At 27.8% G+C, this 26775-nt stretch overlaps 1 protein-coding gene across 1 annotated transcript; it reads right to left on the reverse strand.

Moving 5' to 3' along the window:
• Positions 1-7482: 7482 nt before the first annotated feature.
• Positions 7483-21927, reverse strand: LOC123294880. Its single transcript, XM_044876064.1, has 4 exons — positions 21340-21927; positions 21096-21251; positions 11210-11393; positions 7483-8133 (listed from the first exon to the last, which is right to left on the reverse strand). The coding sequence occupies exons 1-4, from the start codon at positions 21871-21873 to the stop codon at positions 7736-7738; spliced, it is 1272 nt and encodes a 423-aa protein (XP_044731999.1). The 5' UTR covers positions 21874-21927; the 3' UTR covers positions 7483-7735.
• Between the last annotated feature and the right edge of the window lie 4848 nt (positions 21928-26775).

Raw genomic sequence — 26775 nt, forward strand, 5'->3', positions numbered from 1 at the left:
AAAAGTTAACGGTATAATTACTGTAAAGCTATATTTGATAAAATCGTTTATAAATAGTTGTAATACTTTCTTCAAAACTTCACACTGTCTTCAATAATAAAATTATCTACAACTCAAAAATTAAATTTTTATTTTCTCTACTCTTATTTTTTGCAGGTAGATATCTATACAATCATATATTATCTCTTTTCTTATTAGTTAATTTAAGCCTTTTAAGAGCAATTTACACCAAAAGGGTTAAGGGTTTTAGGTAGGTTGTTACCCAAATTATTTAAACCTGGCCCCACATTTTTTTTGATTTATTCGAAAGATTATTCTTAAATACATCCATAGAAAAAAAAAACAAAGTTTTTTACCACATGGTTCACGAGATATAATTAATTAAAAGTGAAGACATCCTCACACTTTCGTCATTTATAGAAATATCGATTTGAAAATTTGCACAGTAATATAGGGGAGTTGGTTACATTTTTAAGATAGTTAACAGAAACCTGGACTTTAAACTCACTCACAAGCCTGCTACAAATTGACAAATAAGGCAAATTCATAAAATTTTGCCTAGCACCAGAGATGGTTAGAGATATCGAAAAAAATTATTAGAAAAAGTTGCTTAGAATGTTTTTTATATATCAATTTTCATGACAAAATTCGCATTTTTAATTTTTCATTATAGGTAAAGGTAAAGCATAAAAACTTATTATCTTTGGCCAAGGTTTGGGGAAACTTAGCTGACCAATTGCTTTCTAGAGTCTTGGACAATGCTATTGCACCATTTGACTCGATTGTTTTGTAGTACACATACGTATTTTTGATGTACAAATTGATCTAAACATTGCATTAAAATGTGTTAGAAACATCAAAAAAAACTTAGAATAATCTTTGAAAATTATACAATAATTTTTGTATATATCGATCGTATATATCGATAAAGATATGGTATAAATAAAGAATAGAATAACTAGGTAATGTGTATTTCGAAAAAAATAATTTTAATCATGTATTAAAGATCAAATTAGTATGATATACAGTAATAAATAATTAAATTGCTAATTTAATTATGAAGCTTAATGGAATAATTTATATAGGACGTATTATTTTTATATTGAAATGCCTTTTGCGTTTAGATCACAGTGACTTCATTTTTAATTTGAATGAGTTAGCTCACTGTAAAAAAAACAGTTATAGCTGAAAGGAATATGTTTTTGATTCTAGAAAATATGTCCCTTACAAGAAAATAGGCAAATATTTTCGTTTTTCGAGTTTTTAAATTGCATGTTTACAGAAATCAAATAATAATCAGATCTATATTGATATGTCGAAGCTAATCAAATAATATATGCATATTCTTAAACAAAGTACTTATTCTAATCTATATATATAAAAAGAGAATGTTTGTTTGTATGTCCCCGGTTTTCCCTAAAACTAACCATTGACCTTCGGTAGGGGATAATGTCATTGGGTAGCCCTTAGGCTACCATTGTGAATAAGGGAGTTTGGTGGGGGTGCATTGTGAATAAGGGAGTTTGGTGGGGGTGGAATTAAAAATGATCTAGGAATTCATAGAAAAATAGATTAAAAAATAGTTCTAATAATTTTCAATAGATGGCGTCACTGTCAATAGTACAATTTTCACTAGATGGCGCTACTGGCGCAAATGTCTTTCGATTTTTTAGTTCTAATAATTTTAAATAGATGGCGCCACTGTCAATAGTACAATTTTCACTAGATGGCGTCACTGGAATGTTCTATGGATTTCTATCGAATTTTCTAGAATTTTCTCGAACATTCTGGAATGTTCTATGGATTTCTATCGAATTTTCTAGAACTTCCTCGAATATTCTGGAATGTTCCATGGGTTTCTATCGATCTTTCCCTTACTTTTCCGTACACACAGAGAGTGTAGACATAATATTGGGATCGGCCAAAAAAATCTTACTGTTCCGTACACACAGAGAGAATTAAAAAAAAAGTCTTTCATTTAACAATTTTGATATTTAAATGTGCAAAAACAACCCAGCGAAGCGGGTTTAACAGCTAGTATTCCAATAAAACCTAACACAATTAAATAAATAATAGTACAAAAAAAGTGTTTTCTAGCAAAGTTTTTCGGGGTTAAAAGTGTTCTTTTCCTTTCACAATTATCATCTTGTCTATATATTCCGCAACTATTATTATCTGTCTTATATTTTCGACATTCAAAACTTTGTCCAGCATTCTTTCAATATATCCTCTCTCATTCCCTCACTTATATCCTGCCATTCTTCGCAAGTGATATCCAGAATCAAATCCTCCACATAAAACAAACGCTCGCTTACCATTCATTTTATTTTTATTCTCCCGTATATACCTCCCCCTTCTAAAATTTATGAATAGTCTTCTTGTGTACAAATCGGGAATGTTCTCATTCATTCCTATTTCATTCATTATTTCAATCACTCAATCTTTCATACCCAGCTTAAAATAATCTTTTTGAATTCTGCTTGTGAAGTTATGATGATGGCAATTCATCCAATTCTACTAATGTCGATTCATTAGCAGTATACGCTATCCCAAGTATATGTTTATACGCAGAGCAGACAAGGTTATTTAATTTTGGATCTATTTTTCCCATTTTTCAAATTTTATCTATAATAATATGCTTAAAATCTTCTACCAATTTTCAACTCTATGCGAACTGTTCTAAACTCACCACTAGTTTCTATACATGGGATATTTGGATAATTCAAAATGAAGACACTGTAAAAAATATTTCAAACAATTATAATTATTTTAAATATGAATAAATAATTATTATTTATACGAACAAAACATATATAATATAGGTCAGGATGTCAATAATAAAAAAAATAATACCAAACATTGAAAAAAACTTAATTAACAAAATATGTAATGAAAAACGACAAATCACAGTAGATGGCCAATTGATTTATATTAAACAATTTCAACAAGAGTTTCCTCCATTTTAATGAAATGTTAAAGCGGAAAATGTCTCTTTATGATAACAGTCATTAGTAATAAATTTGTATATTTACGGTTTAAGTCATAAAAAGTGGATTATGCAAAAATAAATAAAAGTAATACAAATATAACATTTATTGTTTTAATAAGAGCTAGGTTAATTTTGATAACAAATTTGAAAAGTATGACCCAAATTTATTAGGAGAACATACTTGGTTTATCAAAATTGTATAAAATTTGAATGTGATAGAGCAAAATTAAATTTTTTGGATTCTGATGACGTCATAAAGTTAAAAAATTCAATTTTTTTGAAAACACAGGCAAATTTTATTCAATTTTATTGGAATTTTTTTTAAAACCCACTAATTTGAGGCCAGTCTTTTTAGCTGTGATGTCAGTTTTTCGCTAGCTATCACTAATGTGGCTAATTCCGAGACCAAGTCTCCACATTCTTGACATCTATTACAGCTAGGTTAATTTTGATCACAAATTTGAAAACTATGACCCAAATTTATATTAGTAGGATTACATACTTGGTTTATCAAAAGTGGATAAAATTTGAATGTGATAGAGCAAAATTAAATTTTTTGGATTCTGATGACGTCATAAAGTTAAAAAATTCAATTTTTTTGATAACACAGGCAAATTTTATCCGATTTTATTGGAATTTTTTTTAAAACCCACTAATTTGAGGCCAGTCTTTTTAGCTGTGATGTCAGTTTTTCGCTAGCTATCACTAATGAAGCTAATTCCGAGACCAAGTCTCCACATTCTTGAAATCTATTACAGCTAGGTTAATTTTGATCACAAATTTGAAAAATATGACCCAATTTTAGTAGGATTACATACTTGGTTTATCAAAATTGGATAAAATTTGAATGTGATAGAGCAAAATTAAATTTTTTGGATTCTGATGACGTCATAAAGTTAAAAAATTCAATTTTTTTGATAACACAGGCAAATTTGATTCAATCGCACTGGAATTTTTTTTAAAACACACTAATTTTGAATCATTCTCTTCATCTGTGATGTTAGTTTTTCCCTAGCAATCACTTATGTGGCTAATTACGGAACCAAGCCTCCACATTCTTGAAATCCTAATTCTTTTTCGTTACCTACCTATTACTATACACTTGTCTTATGTAGTTTCATACTCATACATTGAACTACTCACTTAACTCTCTCACTTATTTTGTTAATACATGTTTTGTTAATAAGGATTGAGGAGATGTTAACGAAAACAATTTAAATATTTTTGTTAATCTTTATTTATAATATCACTAGATAAATTAAGTTCTTTCTCGTTTTTGTTTATCTCGAATGGAAACATATTGTTAGAATATCAAATATAAAATGAATAATGTTTAAATAATGAAAAATGATTTTTATGGTGTATGTATGTATGAAACGGATGTCGGAGCTCCAGATCTCTGGATAAAAATGCCAAAAAAATATCCAAAAATAAATACCTAAAAAATTATCCACTAAAAATTATTGTGAATAATAATACTGTGATTAGCAATTTTGTTTTGTTCAAAGCTGTAGTCATTTTTTTAAGGAATCTTTTTTCGCGAGTATTTTTTGAAAACTTTGTACAGAGATCTGTGTAGCACTATAACCTATAATGAATTGGAAATCGATTCTTAGAAATTAACTAATTTCGATATTTTGTTCAATGCTTTTAAAATTAACAAATTATGATAAAATAGCGTTTTTATACGGTATAGTTGTTAACAATCTTTACAGATAATTTTCATATATAACAATACTTATTTATATATAATAGTTTTAATTATTTATTCTACTCAACGATTATAGTCCCATCAAGTTAGATGAAATTTACAGAAGTTGTTGGTAGAGCCACTTATGTCAATTTTTATTGACATAAGCGGTGGTGAAAATCAAAGATTTTCCACAATTTTTTGCAATATACTCGAAAACTATGCATTTTATATAAAATTATATATTTTCATTTCAAAACTGTGCCTTTTTGGGCAAAAAATACTTGTATATTTGGATTGTTTCCAATCTTTTACATTTACGAAAAAATCGATATTAAATAATCATCTAATTTGATAGGACTATTATTTATTTTAGTGTTAAATGTCTTATCTATATCAATTTGTATCACACGCAGTCTTGAGCAAGTAGCTGAATATTTTTTATTCAAACTGCTAAATGTATGAAAAAATTAAATTTTTATTCTAAAACCTGCCTCACACGGTCAATTTTATTGACGCATTATTATGTAAAAGGCGAGTACCTTCATGCGACTCAATACTTTTAGGATCAGGGACAGCGTCTACTTAAAAAAAAGAGCGTATTTTGACTCGCTCGTACAAAAATTTGTTTCATTTTCATTTTTTTCAATATTTTCAATACTACCGTTTCAATAGAGTCCTTAGACAATCAATATATTGATCAATATTAATATTGACCAGGTGAGGTCGACCTTAAATGTCAATATAGTTTTTGAGAAATTTTTTCATTACTAATTTTGCTTCGTTTACTTTTGTTTAACTTTTTTCTCGTAGGCACACAATGAGTAAATTTAAAAAAATGTGAAATCAAATTTTTTCATATTAACGGATACCAATTAGATAAATAAATTGAATACATTTCTCGTTCAGCTGATTAAAGGAATATATTTCCTTTCTCCTTCTCGGTCAAGTCACCAAGCGCCGCAAATCCAGCTTTTACTTACTAAAATTGTATAGCTTAATAGTATATTTTAAATAATGCCTCCGAGTATATCAACGAGCGTGACAAAATATACATAATACATTAGTAGTAAGCATATAATAGCATCTTTCTTATACATATTGCTTAATGTATATGTACTCTCTCACACTTATTGATGTACTTAGCGAAATGATTTAAAAACAGTAAGTATAAGTAGAAACAAGATGTCTGCATCATGACTTCAACGAGATACAGAGAAAATGACATAATCCTAAACCTGGAATAACGGTATACAATCAATTATCATGATCCTTAGGTACTATTTTCAATATTAACTGGAATTAATTTTTGGCAAAATAATAGATTTGTTCCTTATACTTACAAACATGCGGCTTGGATCTGAGTAAAATCAAAGAGTAATTGAAAAAAAAATTAAACAGACACCAATCGATTATTTTAAGATAAAATATTATTAATGAAACATTTTTGGAGAATGTGAAACGCGTAAATAAAAAAGAACAAATCTAATAATTTAACTTAAAAGCGCTTTAATTTTTTTTTATTCTAACTGTACAAATATAAAAAAATAAATAATAATTTTAACTGATCAATTTATAAATTTTACGTTTTTCATTTCGCCGATGAAATTACTAACTGATCTATTTAATTAATTTATAATACAAAGTAATGTCTACATATACAATTTATAAAATTATAGAATAATTTAAAATAATATTACAATTTTATTATTAAATATTTACAATTTACCAAATTATTGCTACGTTCTATTATAGGCACTCAAGAGTCATTAATATTTAAAAATCGTGATACATCAGTATTAGGTCCCCTACTATGGCTTAACCCCTAACAGGCGGGGTTCCAAGATTCCGCACTCTTTTTGAAGTGAAAACTTCTTTAGCGGCGTTGTACACTTTTTTTGTAATGGGTAAAAAATGTTAAACTCGCGTCAGGACACGTGGCCTGATCGAAAAAGCGTACGACTATGTCACAGTCAGTACACCGGCTCTCGTCCGATCACTGAAGTTAAGCAACATTGGGTACAGTCAGTACTTGGATGGGTGACCGCTTGGGAACACTGTGTGCGGTCACCTGATAATCATTTTCAGTAAACTTAGGATAAAAGAAAAGACCCAATCTGTCAAAGCCAAGGTTTCAAAATCAGATGCCTCATACTGATATACAAACGTCTTCGCATAGCTTATTGTCTAGTTTAGCTGACCGCTCAACGATAATTTTGTGATCATTAAGTAATATAATTTAATATTTTTAGTTAAACTTTTAAAACTTCTTCCCAGTTGTTATACGAACCTGTTTCAATTTGTGAAAGTTGTGTTAGGTTGAAGAGTTTGTTTCGCTAAAACGCGAATGTCTCACTCTCGACAACCTTGGCCCACAAGATTTTTTTTGAAACGATTGTAGCATCCTCGCCAGAAGTCATTACTGGCACTAACGTAGATAAATCAGGAGAATTACTATTGTCTAAATATTTTAGCGTCTGACAACACGTTGGAAATACAAAATATTAAATCAAGTTTTCCAGATTTTCAAATTTTTAGAACGTTCCCGAAAAATCATCATTTTGGAGAAGTGTATACATGCATTCTCATTAATGCAAGCGGTACTCGTTTTTCCATAAAATACATTTATGGGAATGAAATGAATGGCATTTGTGTGTTATTTCTTCTATAATATTTCCAAAACTATGGTATATATCGAAAAATTTTACTCTTATTTCCCTTCTAACTTTCCCAAGTTCTAACAGAATCCACCCTCAAAATTTCAAATGTAAGTCTCAAATATTTATACAATCATGTTTTTTTAGGGAACGTCCTTAAAATAACAACATTCTTTAAGTTTAAGGAGTACTTTTAATCACAAATTATTCCAATACTTTCAGATCAGTTTTTAAATTCGAGTATACCAGCATTTATATTGTTGACTCTTCTCATGGAAACTCCATCATCACTCGTAATCAAATCGAAATCGCAAAGTTATTTCCACAATAACTTTTTATTCAAATCAAAGATTGTTATATTTTACAGATGAGTTTTTGGATAAAATTGTCATTGTTTTCTTATAACGTAGCATCATGGTTATCATTAATATTACATTCTTTGATTGGATTCATTAATGGTATATTGACAGTAATATGATTTGTAACGGATTCATTTGTCATGTGACATGTACATAAATGTGCTGTTGTCTCATGTTGCATTGATTTAACTTTTGTAAAATCACCGCAACTAATATCAGATTTACGACGTAACGATTGTAATTGTAAACAATGTTTTTTAATACGTTCATTTTGGAAATACAAGCGTAAATAATAGCATGGAAATACAACACATTTACCATCGGGTTCTTCAGCATCAATATATACACCACGCACTAATACTGAATTGGAACATTTTAATAATATCAATAATATTAGGAATATTGTATGTGTGGACCAACAGCTTAATTCTGGATCATCTGAAACAAAATATACGGTTTGTGTTAGAAAGTAGAATCAATGTTTAAGAGCATTCATTATAATTTATATATAAATGAACCCCTATTTCTTCTGGTCATCGAATCACGCGTGAACGGATGGAACAATTTCGCTAATCCTTTTTTTGTTGTGCTAAATATTTATCAAAAAAAGTTAAGAAAGTTAAGAAAGTTGAACGGAACTTAAGAAACTTTAAGAAAAAATATTAAATGCAATAAATGTTGAAAACGCAGATAAATGATGCATTATATAAATTATATTATGTGCTTATGTATTTATTTGCGCTCCCACCATATTTATCTAGAATTGTGAACAGGTATTTAAATATTATTGAGGTATTATTTAGTATTGTGGTATGTTTAGGGGGCGAGTTAAGCAGGTGGCTGGTTTGCGGCTGTGCATGCGGGCACATGAGAATGTGCATGCGAGTTACCGTTCCCAATTCTAATTCTAGATACATCAGGTTCATAGGATGGAAAATTTAAAGTCAAATGACCTAACAAACATTAAATCCCAAAATAAAAACATTCAAATAAGATCAATTTTTGTAATTTTTAAATAAAATTGGAAAAACAAATACACTCATTTTTGTTAAGGAAAGCTCTTATTTAACCAATTAATTGATTATTTGAGTATTTGAACGATATATTTATCTGCAGAAATTCAATAAAAGCTTCTAGGATTCTAAAGCATCTAAATAAAAGACAAGAAGCTACTAAACAAACAAAATGATAAGATATTGTATGACATAACAGAGGCCGACCGACCGTCCACTTAAATTAAAATTTCCGTATTCAAGAAGCAAAAAAAATTGGAAAAATTTAGGTACTTGAAAAATAATATTTCCCAATGATTATTGTATAAAATAATACTGATAAAAATTAATGATTTAAGTAAAGTACTCTGGCCATTTTTATTTTAAAAAAATGACTAAACAACTAGAGAAAAACAGGAAAGAAAAAATGCCTATTCAACATAGAAGAATATATATATAACTCGTTTTTGTTTATGGGCCCCCAATGGCAATGGCCACCGGAACCACTCTACGAAATTCCGCAAGGGTTTGGCTGGCAGTTTCATAAAACTCATGCAATTAATGGACACACATAGGTGAAAGTCCAAATGTGTACAAACTTAAAAACCGAATGACAAAATAATAGAAGGTCAAATATTCTGGAGATTTTCGAGTACCTAATCTAAATAGTTTGTTTTGGTGACAGCACGTTACATTACTTACATTACCACATGTTTTGATTAGAACCAATAGTATTATATCATTGTTTCAAGTCATTGATTACTACAATCAATTACATAGGTCAATCAGTATGATTGATACATGTGATAGATAAATTGATTTGCATCAAGTTGCTAATTACAGTGATTATTATTGAATTGAAATAAAAATAGGAAACAATAATTCCTTTTTTAATTCTGATTATACTTGAAACTGAAATCAAATATGTTGTTACTTAAACAGGTACTATTTTTTTAACTATGAAAAATGTCACGTTTAAAAAAGTTATTTATCTACGCCCGTTTTGCGCACTCAAATCTCTCTCAGTCTATTTTTAAAACTTGCATGAAAACAAAATGAATGTACTTATTTGCCTGATTACTGATATTTGAAAATGATAAATTTTTGTAATGAATAGCCTAATTTTACCGACAAACCATGTGATTTAGATATAAACAAATCGAATTCAATAGAATAAAATACTTTTAATATGCTTAACAAAGGATTATTAGTTTTAATTCCATTAATCCTATGAGAAGTTAAGCAATATATATCAGTATCTGGTTTTAACTTTAAATATAAATAATAAAAAAGGATTTAGTTGTCTTTACTTATAAAATTTACAAATTTTGAGATAAAAAATAATTATTTTTTTACCGAAAAATTTGTAATTTATTATAATACTGATTTTTGTCAAGTAAGATTGTGGGTTTAATATTTAAAAAGTTTAGATCTTTATAAAATTTTGCGCACATACGTTTTGAACAAAAAATGCCGAAATTAAATACTCAAAAAAACAATATAGTTTGCCTGTAGCTTTTTTCAAAAAATACTATATCACGCAGGTGGAAAAAAGTGAGATTAAGAACTTCAAAAATGAAAACGAATTTTTTCAATATGCTAACTAGTGGTTCACTATCGAATATCCTTCATTTTCGGTGAACATTTCAACACTGAAACATTTTTTAGCCTACTCTAAGAAAGCAGCGAGAAAATGACAAGCCTAATGTCCTACTACCTCAGTCTTGGCCGACTTGCAACATTTTCTAACACATTTTTTTAACGTGATATGTACCTATCTATGTAACGGAATCTTTGAGCGCGATTTACACCCACTTCAGAACGTCAGAATGAATTGAAACAACTTATCAAGGACCGTTTATTATCAAGGTCGTTCAATTATTCTGATCAGTATCCTCGGAATTAACGATTCACTAAAAAATCTTTGATGGTGGAAGCGCAAATAACATGATATTCATTGATATTAATAAATAATAGTTTAAGAAAGTTTTAAAAAAGCGCTTTTGTAACTAACTGAACTACAAACTAGACAATAATTTCTATAAGTTCAAAAAAAAGCAAAGACAAACAATTGACTGAGTTGTTGAAATACCCTGCAAAGAAGTGTTGAATATCAGTGCTTGTATTATTTTTAATAAATTAGAAGGGTTTAAAACAGTTATGGTGGTCTTTCAGCCGCCATTTATTTGGTATTCGCAAATTTCGAAAACTATTCTCTATATATTTTTTTTTTTTTTCGAGAATGTTTCACAAGACCATTAGTTGAAGTAAATTTTCAACTCCATACCTTGCGACATCACGGATAAACGGTGATGATTGTACTTCCCCAAACTTTGTACTTCCCCTTTTTCGTTATTAATTAAATCAATTCAAAATTAGTAAAAAAATAAAATAAATATTTGCGATTTCTAAGCAAATGATAAACAATTTTATCAAATTTCTGTAACTTTTCATAATCTAAATACTCAATGGCGCCAAAAATATAAAGTAAAAAAAAATATAAGAATTTTTCCATGTCATACCTGGTAAATAATACAGATTCAAAACGTTCCATATACCACGCCATACATTTACAGTCCCAATAAAAGCAAACAAAAAATAAATGTCTGCTATGCATAGTCTTAGTAAACCAGTTGTTTTCTCGCAAACCCATTTCATTAAAGGTTGAATTAAAAATGCTGATATGGTAACGATATAACCCAATATCTAAAAAGAAAAAAAAGATCTATAAATTAAAAAAGCTCGTTTATAGTAAAACTACAATTTTATTCATTTTTAAAAAGCTCCTTAAGGGTCTCAAATGATCTGTTTAAAAGTTTGCGTAATTTGTGACTATTTTGTGAATTAAAAAACTATTTGTGAATTAATAAAAGTCAGAAGTATGATCTCTTTAACCTGTCAGCACTCGCACTATGAGCATTTTGCTCACCCTCGATTAAAAACATAAATAACATTTATTTTTCAAATGATATATGTGGTTTTCTTTCTTCATATAATTTTCAACTAATCTACAGTTTATAAAAAAAAGTTTTTTTTTCAAGTCCTTCAGAAATTGTGAGAATTTCTTTCACCACGAGAGTAAAAGTGTAAGTAAAAAAAATATTAACAGAAATTTTCGGGCCTGCTCATGTACTTTCGGTAGTTTAATGTAAGTCGTACCCAGTAAAATAAAAAAGAGCTGTGTAGAAATATGATGAAATTTATCAAATTGAATTTAATTATTTAGATTATTTCTCTGCTCTAATATTTTTTACTGTCGCATGTGCAGAACACGTGAGAAAATCACTCATCACATCAGTATTCGATTATAGAATTCATATTTTCTTGGACGCTCTCACTTAGCTAGAATTCTTTATGTCAAATGCGGCTTACAGAAAGTTGAGTATAAAGGCCAGATATATACATCATTTGAAAAGATATTTCTTCTAAATTCATTATCAAGGCATAATTATGAGTTTTTAAGGAGCCTTTATTTTTCATTATTAGTACGTAGGTATACTAAATAGGTTCACGGTTTATTCGGAAATAATTTTGCCTCCGATATCTTAAGAAATCAAAGCAATTTCAACTTGCAAAATATACATGACTCAACTAAAAGTGAACTGTATGTTAGAGTTACACTGAGCAAAATATCCATCATCATTTCCGTTTACTGAGGATACAGTATATAGGCATATGCAGTTTTTGATTAAGAATGATATTTCCTTGAAGTTTTCTTCAAAGATTAAAGAAAAGACGGCTCATTCAATTGAATTCAAAAAGGAAGTTTTTTTCTTGATATAAATTAATGACTTTAATTAGCTTGAGTCAATATTATTTTTTTTTAAATATGCTTACACATTAATACATTTATTTAATATTCTGTGAATGCTATTATATAATTAACTTATTAATCATTTCATAGTTTAAAAAAATGATATAATACAATTAAGTTATTATCAAAGAAGGTTACTTTAATAACATATTTTAAGAAAAGTTAATCAATTATAAGATTAAGTAAAGATGGCACTAACTATTTAATAGATGAATCTATTAAATAGTACGTAAATATATTCGTACCTTCAAGAGACGAATGATCTAACTAGCAAGTCTAAGTCTCAATCTAAGAAGCTTTTATTCATTTAGTCTAAACTAAGATAATAAACAAAATTGGTATTTCCCCTAATCGCCTTAAATCTCATACGATGCAACACGGAAGCCAAGATTGTCTCACATAAAATAAAGAAAATGAAACACAAAAGTAATTTTAGGCATTTATTAAATCAAAAAATCTATTTCGTGGGTCTCATTCCAGAATAATAAGGTTTAATATATTTTTTATTGTTTTAGGAGATTGCTATTAAGATTACACCCAATTTTTACCAGCAAGATAGCTATAAATTCATATTTATGTAATTGAATTTGTGAAATTTAAGTAAGACCTTGGCTATGTGTATGAATTAAAAAGTAATAAAATAAAAATTATTGTTTAAGACTACTCTATACATTTTGAATGTGCGTGAAATCATTCTTTTATTTGCGTGAAACTTTATTTTTTTAGTTTAAGTTTAAGTCAGTCAAAGAATGATTTCACGCCAATTAAAAATATATATAGAACAGTCTTAAATAAAAACTATAAAAAGTTTTTAATTTTCCAAATTTAAAAAGTATCTTTAAATGTATCTAAATTTTTAGTATCCAAGAACAGTGGTATCTACATACATTTAAAAAAATGTATCTGTATCTATATCTAGACATATTTTACTGTAAGTATCTGTATATCTATATCTGGATACATTTCAAAAGTACATCTCTGGCGATATCACACTAGCATATCACCAACCAAACCATTCGCCTCAAGCGTATAAACGTTCGATTGTTCTCTAATTTGTGCTTCTGACCTTTACTTCAACGCGTCTTTAATGACGGACTCGAATCAATATTATCCTAATAGTGACGCAATTTTAAGCTTTTCATAAATCAATTTGAAAAACCAATAAAAATTAACGATCTTGACATTATGGCATAAGATAGCCAACACGACCCTAATTTTTTTTATACAATTTCCATAAATAAATATTAAAAAATATGATTAAAGTTAAAAATTAGGCCGTCAGACTTCACACAGTTATGCTACAAATATTATGCTGATCAATCAAAATCTTTTATAAGACATGTTTGTTATTGTCGATTTTTCATATGATTTCTCAATTTAAAATTGTAGTACACGTTTTTAATGAATGGTCATTATATATATCATTAGTCATAATCATATGACCATTAAAAATTGACTTTTGAAATTCAATGATAAAAAAACATTGATGCGCATTTGAGGTATTTAAGTAGAGACGATTTTATTGTTATTGATAATTTTTGAAAAAAGCCCCAAATGGATGTCTTTGTATTATTATCCAACTTATTAAATATTTTTGCATAATTTTAAATTTAATATAACAAAAAAAAATTAATAATCTTATAACTAATTAATTTTTTATTAGATAATATAACAAGCATATTAATAGATACTTTAATAATAATAATATATTTTATCATTAAATTTATTAATTTATAAGCAGGAAAATGATTTATTTCAATTGGTTTAAAACAATATAATCAATATTCTTTTGTTATCAAAATTCTATGTAATTCGTCTTTATCAAAAGTTCAAAATGCTTTAAGTATTAAAACATTACATCGTTCAGTGTGTTGTTTTTTGACGTTTATAGATTAAATATAGGTATTATTTACTATTTATAGATCTTATTAATCATCTGACTCCGATATATCCAAGTATAAATGTTTAGATTTATAGTATTGATTTGCTATTATTACAACAACAACAAATATTTTTAGGTAATATTTCTAGATGTATATATAATATCTTGTTTTTCCAATTTTTTCCAAGAAATAATTGAAATTTAAAAAAATTTGTTTACAAAATTTAAAAATCATTTATTTAGTAAATGTTTATACAGTCAAAATTATACCAAAGTAGCCAGATTAGACAGAATAATAAAAATTTTAAATCCGTTTATCTCAAAACAACATTGTTCAACCTAACATAGGTTTTTTTCCCCCAAGTATTAATTAATACGGTTTTTAATGACTTCTATGTAAAAACGAATAAATGGGGAAAACCTCATCACAATTCTAGATAAATATGGTGGGAGCGCAAATAAATACATAAGTACATAATATAATATATATATAATGCATTATTTATATGCGTTCCCACCATTTATTGCATTCAATATTTTTTCATAAATTTTCTAATGTTTCACTCAATTCTCTTAATTCTTTCTTTGATACAAACCTTCTTCTGGTAATAATGAACACAACAAAAAAAAGAATAAGCGAAACTGTCCCATCCGTTCAGGCATGATACGATAACCAGAAAGAATATGGGTTCATTTGTATATATTGTTACGGAACTGCCTTGTGTAGGGGTCCAGGGGAAGATGCTGCCACCACCTGATTGTTTATTGTGAAGGATTAATCAGGAAAATCCTTGTAGGATGAAAACGATTTTTTTTTATGTTTGATAATATCACTTTATTGTTTGACTTGATGTTGAAGTTAATAGTTTTTAAAACTTAGTTTGTAATAATCACAGTATAATCAAGTTGACGTTCAAGTTGTAATAGTCACTGTATGAATTTTGATTATTTTAGTTTGCCTTTAAATATAAAACAATTAGGTCAAAAATGACGTAAAAATTGAATATTGGATATTGCTTTTTGCTGACAAGTACCTAAATATAATCAAAACCAAGCCATTGTATTACACCTTCAAATACTATGATTGTTAATTTAATAATATAAATTTGCTGACTAGATTAATGAATAAATATTTTAAATTAGGTTATTTAAAATATTATTACTTAATAATAATATGAATGATTTAGTGTGCTAGAACCACGTTTTTAAGGATAACGCTGCCCAGGGCCTAACAATATATAGATTACTATTTTTATCATTAGCGAACTTGCCATAAAGCAAGAGTTACCAATGCTTCAGGTCCAACGCAATTCAGGGTCCCGCGAACGCAACGTAAAAAAAGTTTTTGATGAGGATTCTAATTAGAGAGACAAGCGGTGGATTAACGAGAGTTAAAGAATTGTGGTCGAATTCTTACTGGCGAAAAAACAAAACGTGAACGATGTAGAAGTTTTTTTTTATTATTGATATATTTTTATTACGTGCTCTATGGAATATAATTGCAACACTGATTTTCATTAACTTTTAAAGGCGAAAAAGTGGGAAAAACTGTCTTAAGAATAACGAAAATATTTCCAATACATCGCCAGATAAGAGTTAGGTAAGAGACTCTTACGTTTTTATAAATAATGATATAAATTAAGGACAAAGAAATATTAATAGATATTATATTACATAAATCTGTGCTCCAGCATTCAAATGATGGCTACTATTCTATTCTAGAAATATTCTAGAAATATCTAATTTGAATACCAATACAAATAAATGTGTTAATATTCAGATTACAACATAAAATTTAACAAATTAAAGTTCAGTGATCAGTGATAACAATAAAAAGTAATAATCTCAATTCATATTATAAGTAGGGTAAGATGTAGAACCTAGAATAAAGTGTACCTTTTGTTATTTACTGGAGAGCTACAGATTATTTTATAAAAATGCTGGTAGGATAAAGAATGATTGGCTGGTAGGATAAAGAGTGATTTTGTTTTCGAATTTTGGAGTGATCTTAAAAAATTTGTTGTAAAATAATTTTTAAAATTTGTATACCTTTCTAAGCTTTATATAAAATTTTGTGATAGTATTTCTCACTCTTTCCATCTTCTGTGCAAAGCGGAACGGGATGATAAAAATTATTGAGTAATAGATTCCAAAACTAGAAAATATAAGTTTTCAAACGAGCTATAGTTGTTCCAAATTCGATGATTTTCGCAGAGATACAGTTGTTTGAAATTTTGGTAAAATTTTGTGTAAACAAATTTGCTTTTATAAAAATATACTGTACTTTGGTTCAATATATTTTAATGCAGGGTTCGAGTCCTGGTTCGAGTGTATTTTTTTCAATTCTCTTTAATGAAGATTACTAGACAAGATATTTGTCAATATTTAGTTTACGAATGTGCAACATATTATATATCAAAATTAGTCGAATAGACCATGATGTAAATATCGTGTGCATGATTAAATGTAAACAACAACAATAAGTAATTTAATGCAGGGCTTTAAAAAAGCACATAAATATAAGTTTAGTTTCAGGTGCAACACATTCCCTTACTAATACATTATTTTTATAGCATATACTATAAAACTATTAAATATAAGTATAACACTATATAATATAGTCTATATCTAATATACTTAACTTATAAATGACGTTTGCTTTGCTACACCGGAAATCTTAGTTGATTTATGCAATTATATGATGAACTTTACGTGTTATACATTACAAATATTATTTATACTACATTTGTTAAGATAGTACAAATACTAAATAAACTATTACTTATAATATATATATATAGGATGTTTACTTGAACTATATATTAATTATTTATTACTAGATTGGCCTAATTTATGTTAGATCATCATCTTATACATTACTCAACATTCATTTTATGTTTAGGTGAGTTATGTTAATTTAAAACATGTGAAAACAAACAATTGACTGAGTTAATTGTTGAAATACCATGCATAGTCAGTGTTGATTTCTTTATCACATTACACATACAAACATGTGACACATACATAAGTGATAATCAAGTATAGTACATATTATAAAATTTGCGCCTACTTGGCGCCCTCACGTGTAAATAGTGATGTTTACGAAAAAATGTTTCAAACAAAAGTTGTTTAATTTTTGATGAGGAACATTTTTTATATTTAAACTTTTGTTCTATCTCTAACGGTTTACAAGATGGGTCCTACGGACCCAAGACCCAATTGACCTATGATGCTCATTTACGAACTTGACCTCACTTTTTACATCCTGAGTACGCTGTAAAAATTTCAGCTCGATATCTTTTTTCGTTTTTGAGTTATCGTGTCCACAGACGGACGAACGGACGGACAGCCGGAAATGGACTAATTAGGTGATTTTTCGAACACCTATGACAAAATTTTTTTCCTAGCATCATTATTTTTAAGCGTTACAAACTTGGGACAAAACTTAATATACTATGTATATTTCATATATACATGGTATAATAATGCAGCATAGTAAAGATTTATCTAAGATCTGTTATTCTAAAGTATAGTTCATGGAAAATAAGAAAAATCAATCAAAAAAACCTTCCCTTTTTTAAGTCTTAAGGTGATTGTAAACCTACAGTATTGTAAACAAGTGTTAGTTAATTGCACGGTAATGAGTTATTAAATTAGCTTTACAATACCGCGCAACTACAAAAATATATAATATATTGTGTGTAAGTGATACTTATACATTCTATAATATAGATATCGCTCTTCAATCATCAATACTCTTACTATAATCGTCTCTGTTCATCAAATTATGGATCTTCTATGAACTCATAATTGAATGATAATTTTGTTGTTATATCATCGACCACCTTATATTTTTATGATATTATTATAAACTACAAGATTGTCTAAATATTTAATTAAGATAGTTTTTGATCACAATCTCTAGATTTTTTGATATAGAAATATCCAATTGAAAAGGATAACCTATATGTAATACATTATAAGTCATATTCATATAAGTCATTTTAATCATACTGTATATTATAAAAGGTCGGTAATTTGTAAAAAAATTAGTTTTCCTTAGTAAATACGTAACCTACGAATTTCCTTATAGCAAGGTCATCGTATATACTAAAATAATGTTAAGTAACGTTCATGTATTACGTATGTAATGTAGGCGTTATAAAAAGAATTATAATTGTATTATTCAAGGAATTTCATAATATAATCAATTATCAGATTTTTGAAGAAACACCGCAATATGGATAAAAGTTTTATGAGCAAATCTCAAGATTATTATCTGGAATAAGTGGTGTTAAATTAATCTCTTAAAAGATACATCTTAAAAATGTTTCAAAAAATCGAAAAATTTTTGTTACCTCCAATTTCGATAAAACTCAGTATATAAGGTAATTTTGACCCAAAAAGTACAAAAATCAGGTGCATTTCTTGACGGGTCGAATAGTTTTTGAGATACGGACTAAAATCGATCCAAATATTACGATATCTCAGAAACTCTGCATCCAATCATTAAATAAACCTGATTTTTATACTTTTTGGACCAAAATTACCCCATCCACCGAGTTTCATCAAATTCCAAAACAAAATTTTTTTTTCCGTTTTTCTCGATTTTTTCAAAGGAGTAAAAAAATTGCAAAAAATCGAATCTTTAGCTTCGATTTCGATAAAACTCAGTAAATAAGGTAATTTTGACCCAAAAAGTACAAAAATCAGGTGCATTTCTTGACTGATCGAATAGTTTTTTAGATAAAGACTAAAATCGAATTTTATTACTGGGCCTATTTTACAAGATCTAGAATATTCATTCTTAAATTATTATTAATTCAAAATCGTATTTGATTGTTTGTACTTAGCTATCTTAAACAAACGGTAAATACTGCCCTCAATATTTCATTAAACTTTTGTTTAATTGGGAAAATTCCATAACAATACTAAAACATTCATAATTACTACATAATTCTTTTGTTATTATATCAATAACTAATAATTTCTAAACAAATATTATTAGAGACAAAATAAAAGATTCATTTTATTTATCAATAATCAAATATTAATAATTTGATTTGATTCAATTAATAATAAAAATTAACTTGTAATTGATCACACGGTTTTGTTTTTAATTCATTTATTACAAAATTAATTTTTTTGTTTATAAATTTTCTCGGGTGTTTGCAAATAGATCACGCGATTATTAATTTTTAGAAATAACACATCTTTTTTTATTTAAAAAAAAACGGAAATAAGTTATGTATAAAATTTACAAAACCCAATTGACCTGTGTTGCTCATTTACGAACTTGATCTCACTTTTTACGTCCTAAGCACGCTTTAAAAATTTCAACTTGATTTCTTTTTTCGTTTTAGAGTAATCGTGATGACAGACAGACGACAGACAGACAGACAGACAACCGAAAATGGACTAATTAGGTGATTTTATGAACACCTAGTATACCTTGGTTTATTTCATATACATGGTATAAAAAGGTAATTCAGAAAAATCTGACACAGATAAGTAGATAAGCGATGAATTTCATTTCCAGAATTAATTATTGTTAATGGACCAAATAGCACTGTTATCATGAATTTATAAACAATGATTAAAAAATTGATTTATTTCTCAGTTCATTCAACTAAAGTCAATATTTTATATATCTACTAGGACACATCATTCTTCCCACTAATTAATTATTATCAGAATAAAATTATTTAAAATTTATGGTAATTTGCATGAGAATCAAAGTTTTTAATTATTTTTGATTATTTATTAATTTATGAAACTTATTTAATGCGGTGTAAAAAAATTTAGAGTCCACCAGAAAAGTTAAATAAAGATTCATTATCACTTTTAGAATTATGACAAAATTAATTTAACTATTAGCTCAGTTGGTTAAGGCGTACCAATAGGGTAGCGGGTTCGATTCCCGCCGTCGCAACACAATTAATTTAATTAATAGTTGTGATGGGCTGGTGTAGTGCATGGTATATGCATGAAGGAGGTGTACTCAACCTCTGAAATTGAGGAGCTGATAAATGCAATTACAAGCTTAAATTAATGTCAAAAAATTATTTAAAATGACCAAAAAACCTTACTTGATTACCTAACTAAAGACGCATCTCTTCCCAAGATTAAACGAATTATTAAAAATCGAAAAAACTCCAGTAATAGATTTTAGATTAATTTTGATAGATTTTCTTAGGTATATTTAGTCAATCTTAAATTGAAATAATTATTTTTTTAACCTCCCCGAACATAATTTCAAAGTTGATTTTAGATTTTGAATTTGCTTAAATATCTTAAATTTGAAAATAATCTGCGTGATTTTTTTTTCTATGAAAGCTTTTCTTAATACTTGCTTTCATATCAAAATTTTAAGTAATTATTTGAAATATTTTAGAGTATTTAAACAATTTTGTTTTTATTCAAAACTAAGATACAATTAATTTATTTAGTCCATTAATTTCATAGTAGAAATGTTTCAATCTAAAATAAGCCCATAAGCTTAACGTATATAGCGTTCGTGTTTGGAAGGGTAAAGGTCGAATTTGGGGAATTTATTTTCTGTCACCTAAAAATCGGCAGTTCTTTATAATTTCAGAATCAAAATTATAAAAATTGTATTAATTTCTGGCAATTGGAGTTGTTACGCGGGGAGATCAAATCGTGATTTAGTTTGATTAATTAGTTAGAAAAAACAAGAAAATTCAAATCTTACCACACTGCCGATTGCCGATGATCCTTCATCATCCGGATATAAATAAATGTCGCAAATAACCCAAGCGCCTCTCCAAACGAAAACCACCAATGTTCCAATAACGAATACAGAAAAAAGACAATCCAAGACATATGCGGGTCGATTTTTTTCGCAACTCTGTAACAATAGAAAAAAACTATTAATCACAAATTTAATAATCAAAGAAAAGATTTACTGGAAAAATTTGAAATAAATTATGGCTTACCGGCACCCGATAAAAAGTAGGTATTTCAAAGTAAGATTGAACACTATCATTTACTATACAAAATGGTACCGCTAATAAATTTCGTGTACAACGCATTAAAATTAACGCCACAACACTAGCAATTAATGATGTTAACAAAAGAATTTCTGATTCCATATACGTATCCAGCAATAACCAAATACCACGCCATGTATTAACGCAAGCACATGCAAATATAATCGTATAAAGTCGTGAACCAATTAAGTATGTTAAACGTCTTTTATCTGGATCCAACCATTTTTCAAAATTATTTTGATATAATCCAGCAATAATATGCCCACTAAAACCAAATATAACCGATACTAATGCACTTGTAAATGGATCTTCGGGATAAACATAAATTGACATTAATTCCCATACAGCACGCCAGTAACCAACAACCGCTGGTGATAATATAAAAATTGCAAGACTTGAATCGAGTACCGATAATAATGCATAATGTGCTGGTGATTTCCCTTTACCCGACACTGTTAAACCCGCTGTACTTCCACGCATTTTAAAAGCTTTGGTGTCTTTTATTTAAAAAGTTTATTTAATCTTTTAAATAATTAAAGAATACTGATTTATTTTTAAATAATATTTTTAATAATAAAATATCATTTAAAAAATTCCCATAAGTGCTTATGGCACTTTGCAAATTTAATTTCTTGCTGTCGATCCAGTTTCGAGTTTTTAATCAATAAAACTATTTACAAAAAAAATCACTTTTATTTTAAAAATAATTTTTAACAGCACTTAATATAAAATAATTCTTTTGGCACTATCACAGCACTTTGGTAAATTCAAAAAAAATAAAATAAAATCACTTAAAAAATCGAATAAATAAGAGCAAATCGCAGTTGTGTTTTGTGGAATGAATAAATTTGTATAAAATCTTTGATATTTATAGTGAAATGATAAAAAATGGAGCACTTAACGATTTATCTATTTTTTTTGTGTGAACAGATACGAGATTAATTATTATGTGACGACAAAAAGATTATTAATTAAGCTTTTGGACGACAATAAATAATATACATGATTGTTCATAAAATGTATTTAAATTATTGTAAACACATTACAAATTTTTGTATAAAGATATGAGAGTTGTCAGTCAAATGTTTTTTTTTAGGAGCTTCAGAGAGATGTTATCATCGGTACGTTTCAAAGTTCCAACTGAATCTGAATTTGAATATCAAAATCAAACCTAAAAAATCTCTGATTATGATCGATATTTTCTTGGATGTTAAACACCAGTAATAGTAATATTTATTTCGTAGAGTTGATGATGGTAATTCGGATGACATTGTGACTTGATTTATCTGTGTGTATGTTGCTAATTTTCGACTTTAATTAATTTATAACATTTGATCCATATTTTTAATTAAATGATGATGTGCACAAGTTTTTGGTTCACTTAAAACACATTTAACGTTTTTAATTTAATGATGGATGTTGCCGATGTTATAATAAATAATAATAAATAAATAATTCATTGAATATTATATATATTTTTTTTTGTACATATTATTATCAATATTATGCGTCCGCCATAATGGTGGACATAATAAGGGGATACACGAGACTATATTATCATCATCGTTGTTGTTGATAATGTTTTGTATATATGTGGTACTCGTATATATTGTCTTATTTGTAAATCGGGGGTCATATACTATACTAAGCGTATAAACAAATTATTACATTATATACTTAATTCTTCATTTATCAACCGAATATGTTTGTATATCATCTAGAAATAAAGACAAAGTGTTTTATAATAATAGACCACTAAAGTCAATTTATCATAACAACAGACGGAAAATATGCATTAGGTATTATCAGTCAATGGTTACTATCAATATATGAACAATATGCTAATTTGTTGAGTTAATTAGTCCTTAAAATTATTCCTTATAGTTCATATTGTTTTTTTACTGTGGATGTCATATAAGAGAGAATTTTTCGAAATTCATCCCCTAAAGAGGTTAAATAAGGGATGGAAGTTTGTATGAAAATATACATATACATACCGTCAGTCATTTTGGAGTTCACAAGAGATAATTACATGAGAAACATGCACAGCTAGATGGTGCAACAGTCTCAATTTCAGTACATCTAGAATCAACGGCAAATGATTTTTAAATTATGCCAGACATTGAAAATGTTTGATGTTCTTTGAACTTAGAAATACAAGGCAGTTCACGGCTAGACGCAACAAAAGTCCTACATCAAAAATTTCAACAATATACGAGCTATAACTAATCCAAAATTTCAGTAGATCTATATCTTATGCATTTTAATAGATATATAATGATATACGTATAGAGGAAATGACCCCCTAAGAAAAAATGTAATTTATAGCCTATTCGAGATATGTATAAAGTCGAAATATTATTCAGGTGTTGCAATATTGGCATGCCAATTTCTTTTGATTTGTTCAAATTTTTAGAACTATTCAATATTACTCAAAAGGAATCGTTTTACTAACCTTGTAAGAATAGGTGGGTAAAATGTATTTTTTACCAAAGAGTTTATGTAAAATATTAATTGTTCTTTTACATAATTACATCAACGATTAGTATATGAAAACAAAAATCACTGGTAAAATCATCTAAATTGACACATTCAAAACCCGCACATGATGGGGGATCATTTTACCTATTATAATTTTACACACAAAATAGGGATCATTTTACCCGTAATGGCATATTTGTCTCTTCGATTCAGGAATCAAGTCACTTCGATTCAGGTATAATCAAAATGCACACGAAAATAAAATTGTATTATTATCCTTGAGACAGTTCTAAGAACTTCTACAAATATGTTGAAACTTAAATATCCGCATTATAAATGTTTCTTTGTAACTTGTAAGGATGCTTCTTGAAAAGTTTTTGATTGATATATATTAATATTTCATACTAATATGCATTTGAAAATAGTAGTTACATTTTAAAAATGCATAAAAAATTTCAATAAATCATACATTTTTGAAGAATAAATATGAAAGAAAGGTTGTTTGTTTGTTTGCTTATTTGTTATGCTTTCAAGCATAATTTACTGAATGGATTTGAATGAAACTTAACAATAATAAAGCTCATACATCAGAAGAATACATTAGTTATAATAAAACATGAGGGTGAAGGAGATACAATTTATGGACATCTGTTATTGAATTACCATGTAACAGATACTATAATGTATACTACGAATCCGAGGCAAACAATCTCCTAGGAAAATTAATTGATTTACGGAAGAGGATGGGTTCAGAGGAGTGTAAAGGAAAATCAATATCTTATGTGAACATGATCCATGGGTGCATAAAGAGTGGATAGCCAAGGAGGAATCAAGGAGTTTCTATAGAATTGACCAGCGAAACGGGCTGGTCACTGCTAGTTTTGAATAATTTGACCTCGTTGCAAATTGTTAGACTAATTAATAGTAGTAATTTAAAAACAATTAGAATATTATTTTACTAAATCAAGACGATTTGTTTAAATATACAACAGAAAAAATTAAGATTCCATAAACATACCGTTTTACAATAAATTACAACTTGTGACCTTGAAACTTACGTAGCGCCATGGTAATAATAACATTGATTGATTAAATAGATCAGTAAAATTTGAAAAAGGAATTTTTGTTTAATATTCCCAAATAATTTATTATTTTAATCATTACTTAAATTTTTCTTTTAAGACAAGAAAGTTTTAGATGTTTATAATCAAGAGCAGTCTTCAAAGATTTATGCTATGCGAAGCAATGATTTCAAGGCTTCTTAAAAAAATTACTTTCTTTAACAAAACCAATATAATTAAGGACATTTAATACTTGATTTTTCACCCTTATCAAAAGTACAACCAAGCAAATTTTATTTGCTTAATGTTAATATTACTTATAGAGTTTAAAGAAATTAGATTTTTCTTCCAGGATTTAAGCAATATCGCAATATTTGGATCGATTTTAGTCCGTATCTCAAAGACTATTCGACCAGTCAACAAATGCAAGCGATTTTTGTACTTTTTGGGTCAAAATTACCTAATATAGGTGTACTGAGTTTTATCGAAATTAGAGATAAAAAAAATTTTTCGATTTTTTGCAATTTTTTTAAGGGGTACCCCTTTGCAAAAATCGAGAAAATCGGAAAGAAAATTTTGTTTTGGAATTTGATGAAACTCAGTGGATGGGGTATTTTTGATCCAAAAAGTATAAAAATCAGGTTAGTTTAATGATTAGGCCTATAGAAAGTTACAATGTCAGCGAGTATGATATTTACAAAAAAATGTTCGGTATTTACCCATACTTATAAGGCAGACGAACAGACGGCACACAACCGAAAATGGACTAATTAGGTGATTTTATGAACACCTATATACTAAAATTTTGTTGATAGCATCAATATTTTTAAGCGTTACAAACTTGGGACTAAACTTAGTATACCTTGGTATATTTCATATATGTATATACATGTTTCTTGCTAATAGTTCACTTAAGTTCTAAAAAACTTTATTTTACAAAACAGTCAATATCAGTTGACTGTATTATTATATTCAACAAACATTGACATTGTTCTACTTTCAGACATTACATTTCAAACATGCACGAATCCAATTAATGCAAAATGTACAAACAAAAGTAAAAATAAAATAACAAAATTTACATTGATTTGTTTCATTTTTAATAGAGCAGCTTTTCTACTTGTAGTTTTGTGAGTAAAATGTAAAGAACCCTTGCTCATAAGGAACCCAAATTGAGAAAATAAACATTTCTTATTGCAAAATTGCCGCATTTACTACTAACCACCCCTCATTTTTAAGGAGGTTGTAACAACATCTTCCTTTTAATCAACCTTAACGTACGCACTCTTTGTTACGTAAAGTTAAAGATTTTCAAAGGGATTTTTGTCCAAATTGAATCGTTTTCGAAGAAGTTCAAAGCGTATGCAGTACAAACTTTCAAATAAAATAACATTGCTTATGTAGCTAGCATATAGATATGTGAAAGTAAGGTTGTTTGTTTGTTACGCTCTCACGCCAAAACTACTGAATGGATTTGAATGAAACTTGACAATAATATAGCTCATACATCAGAATGAGCTTTAAACTATAAACATATTTTTGAAAAATTATATTTATTGTCTTGACATTTCATAAAACAGGGTGAAGGAGACACAATTTATGGACATACATACTTTTATATGTGTAAAACATTCGAAAAAGTGTACTTTTGATTATTGCATATTCATTGAAAAGAAGTAGGTTTAGTTTCACGATTAGTTTTAATCCTATTTTCTCTTTTTTTATTTCCATTTTTCAAGCAATAGTTAATATGTTTCTAAACAAATTTATTTTTTTGTAAGATGTATGTCTGATAATCTTGGTTGAACAGATGTCCATAAATTATATCTCCTTCACCCTG

The sequence above is a fragment of the Chrysoperla carnea genome, chromosome 3, assembly GCF_905475395.1.
Source record: "Chrysoperla carnea chromosome 3, inChrCarn1.1, whole genome shotgun sequence".
NCBI classification, from domain to species: domain Eukaryota; kingdom Metazoa; phylum Arthropoda; class Insecta; order Neuroptera; family Chrysopidae; genus Chrysoperla; species Chrysoperla carnea.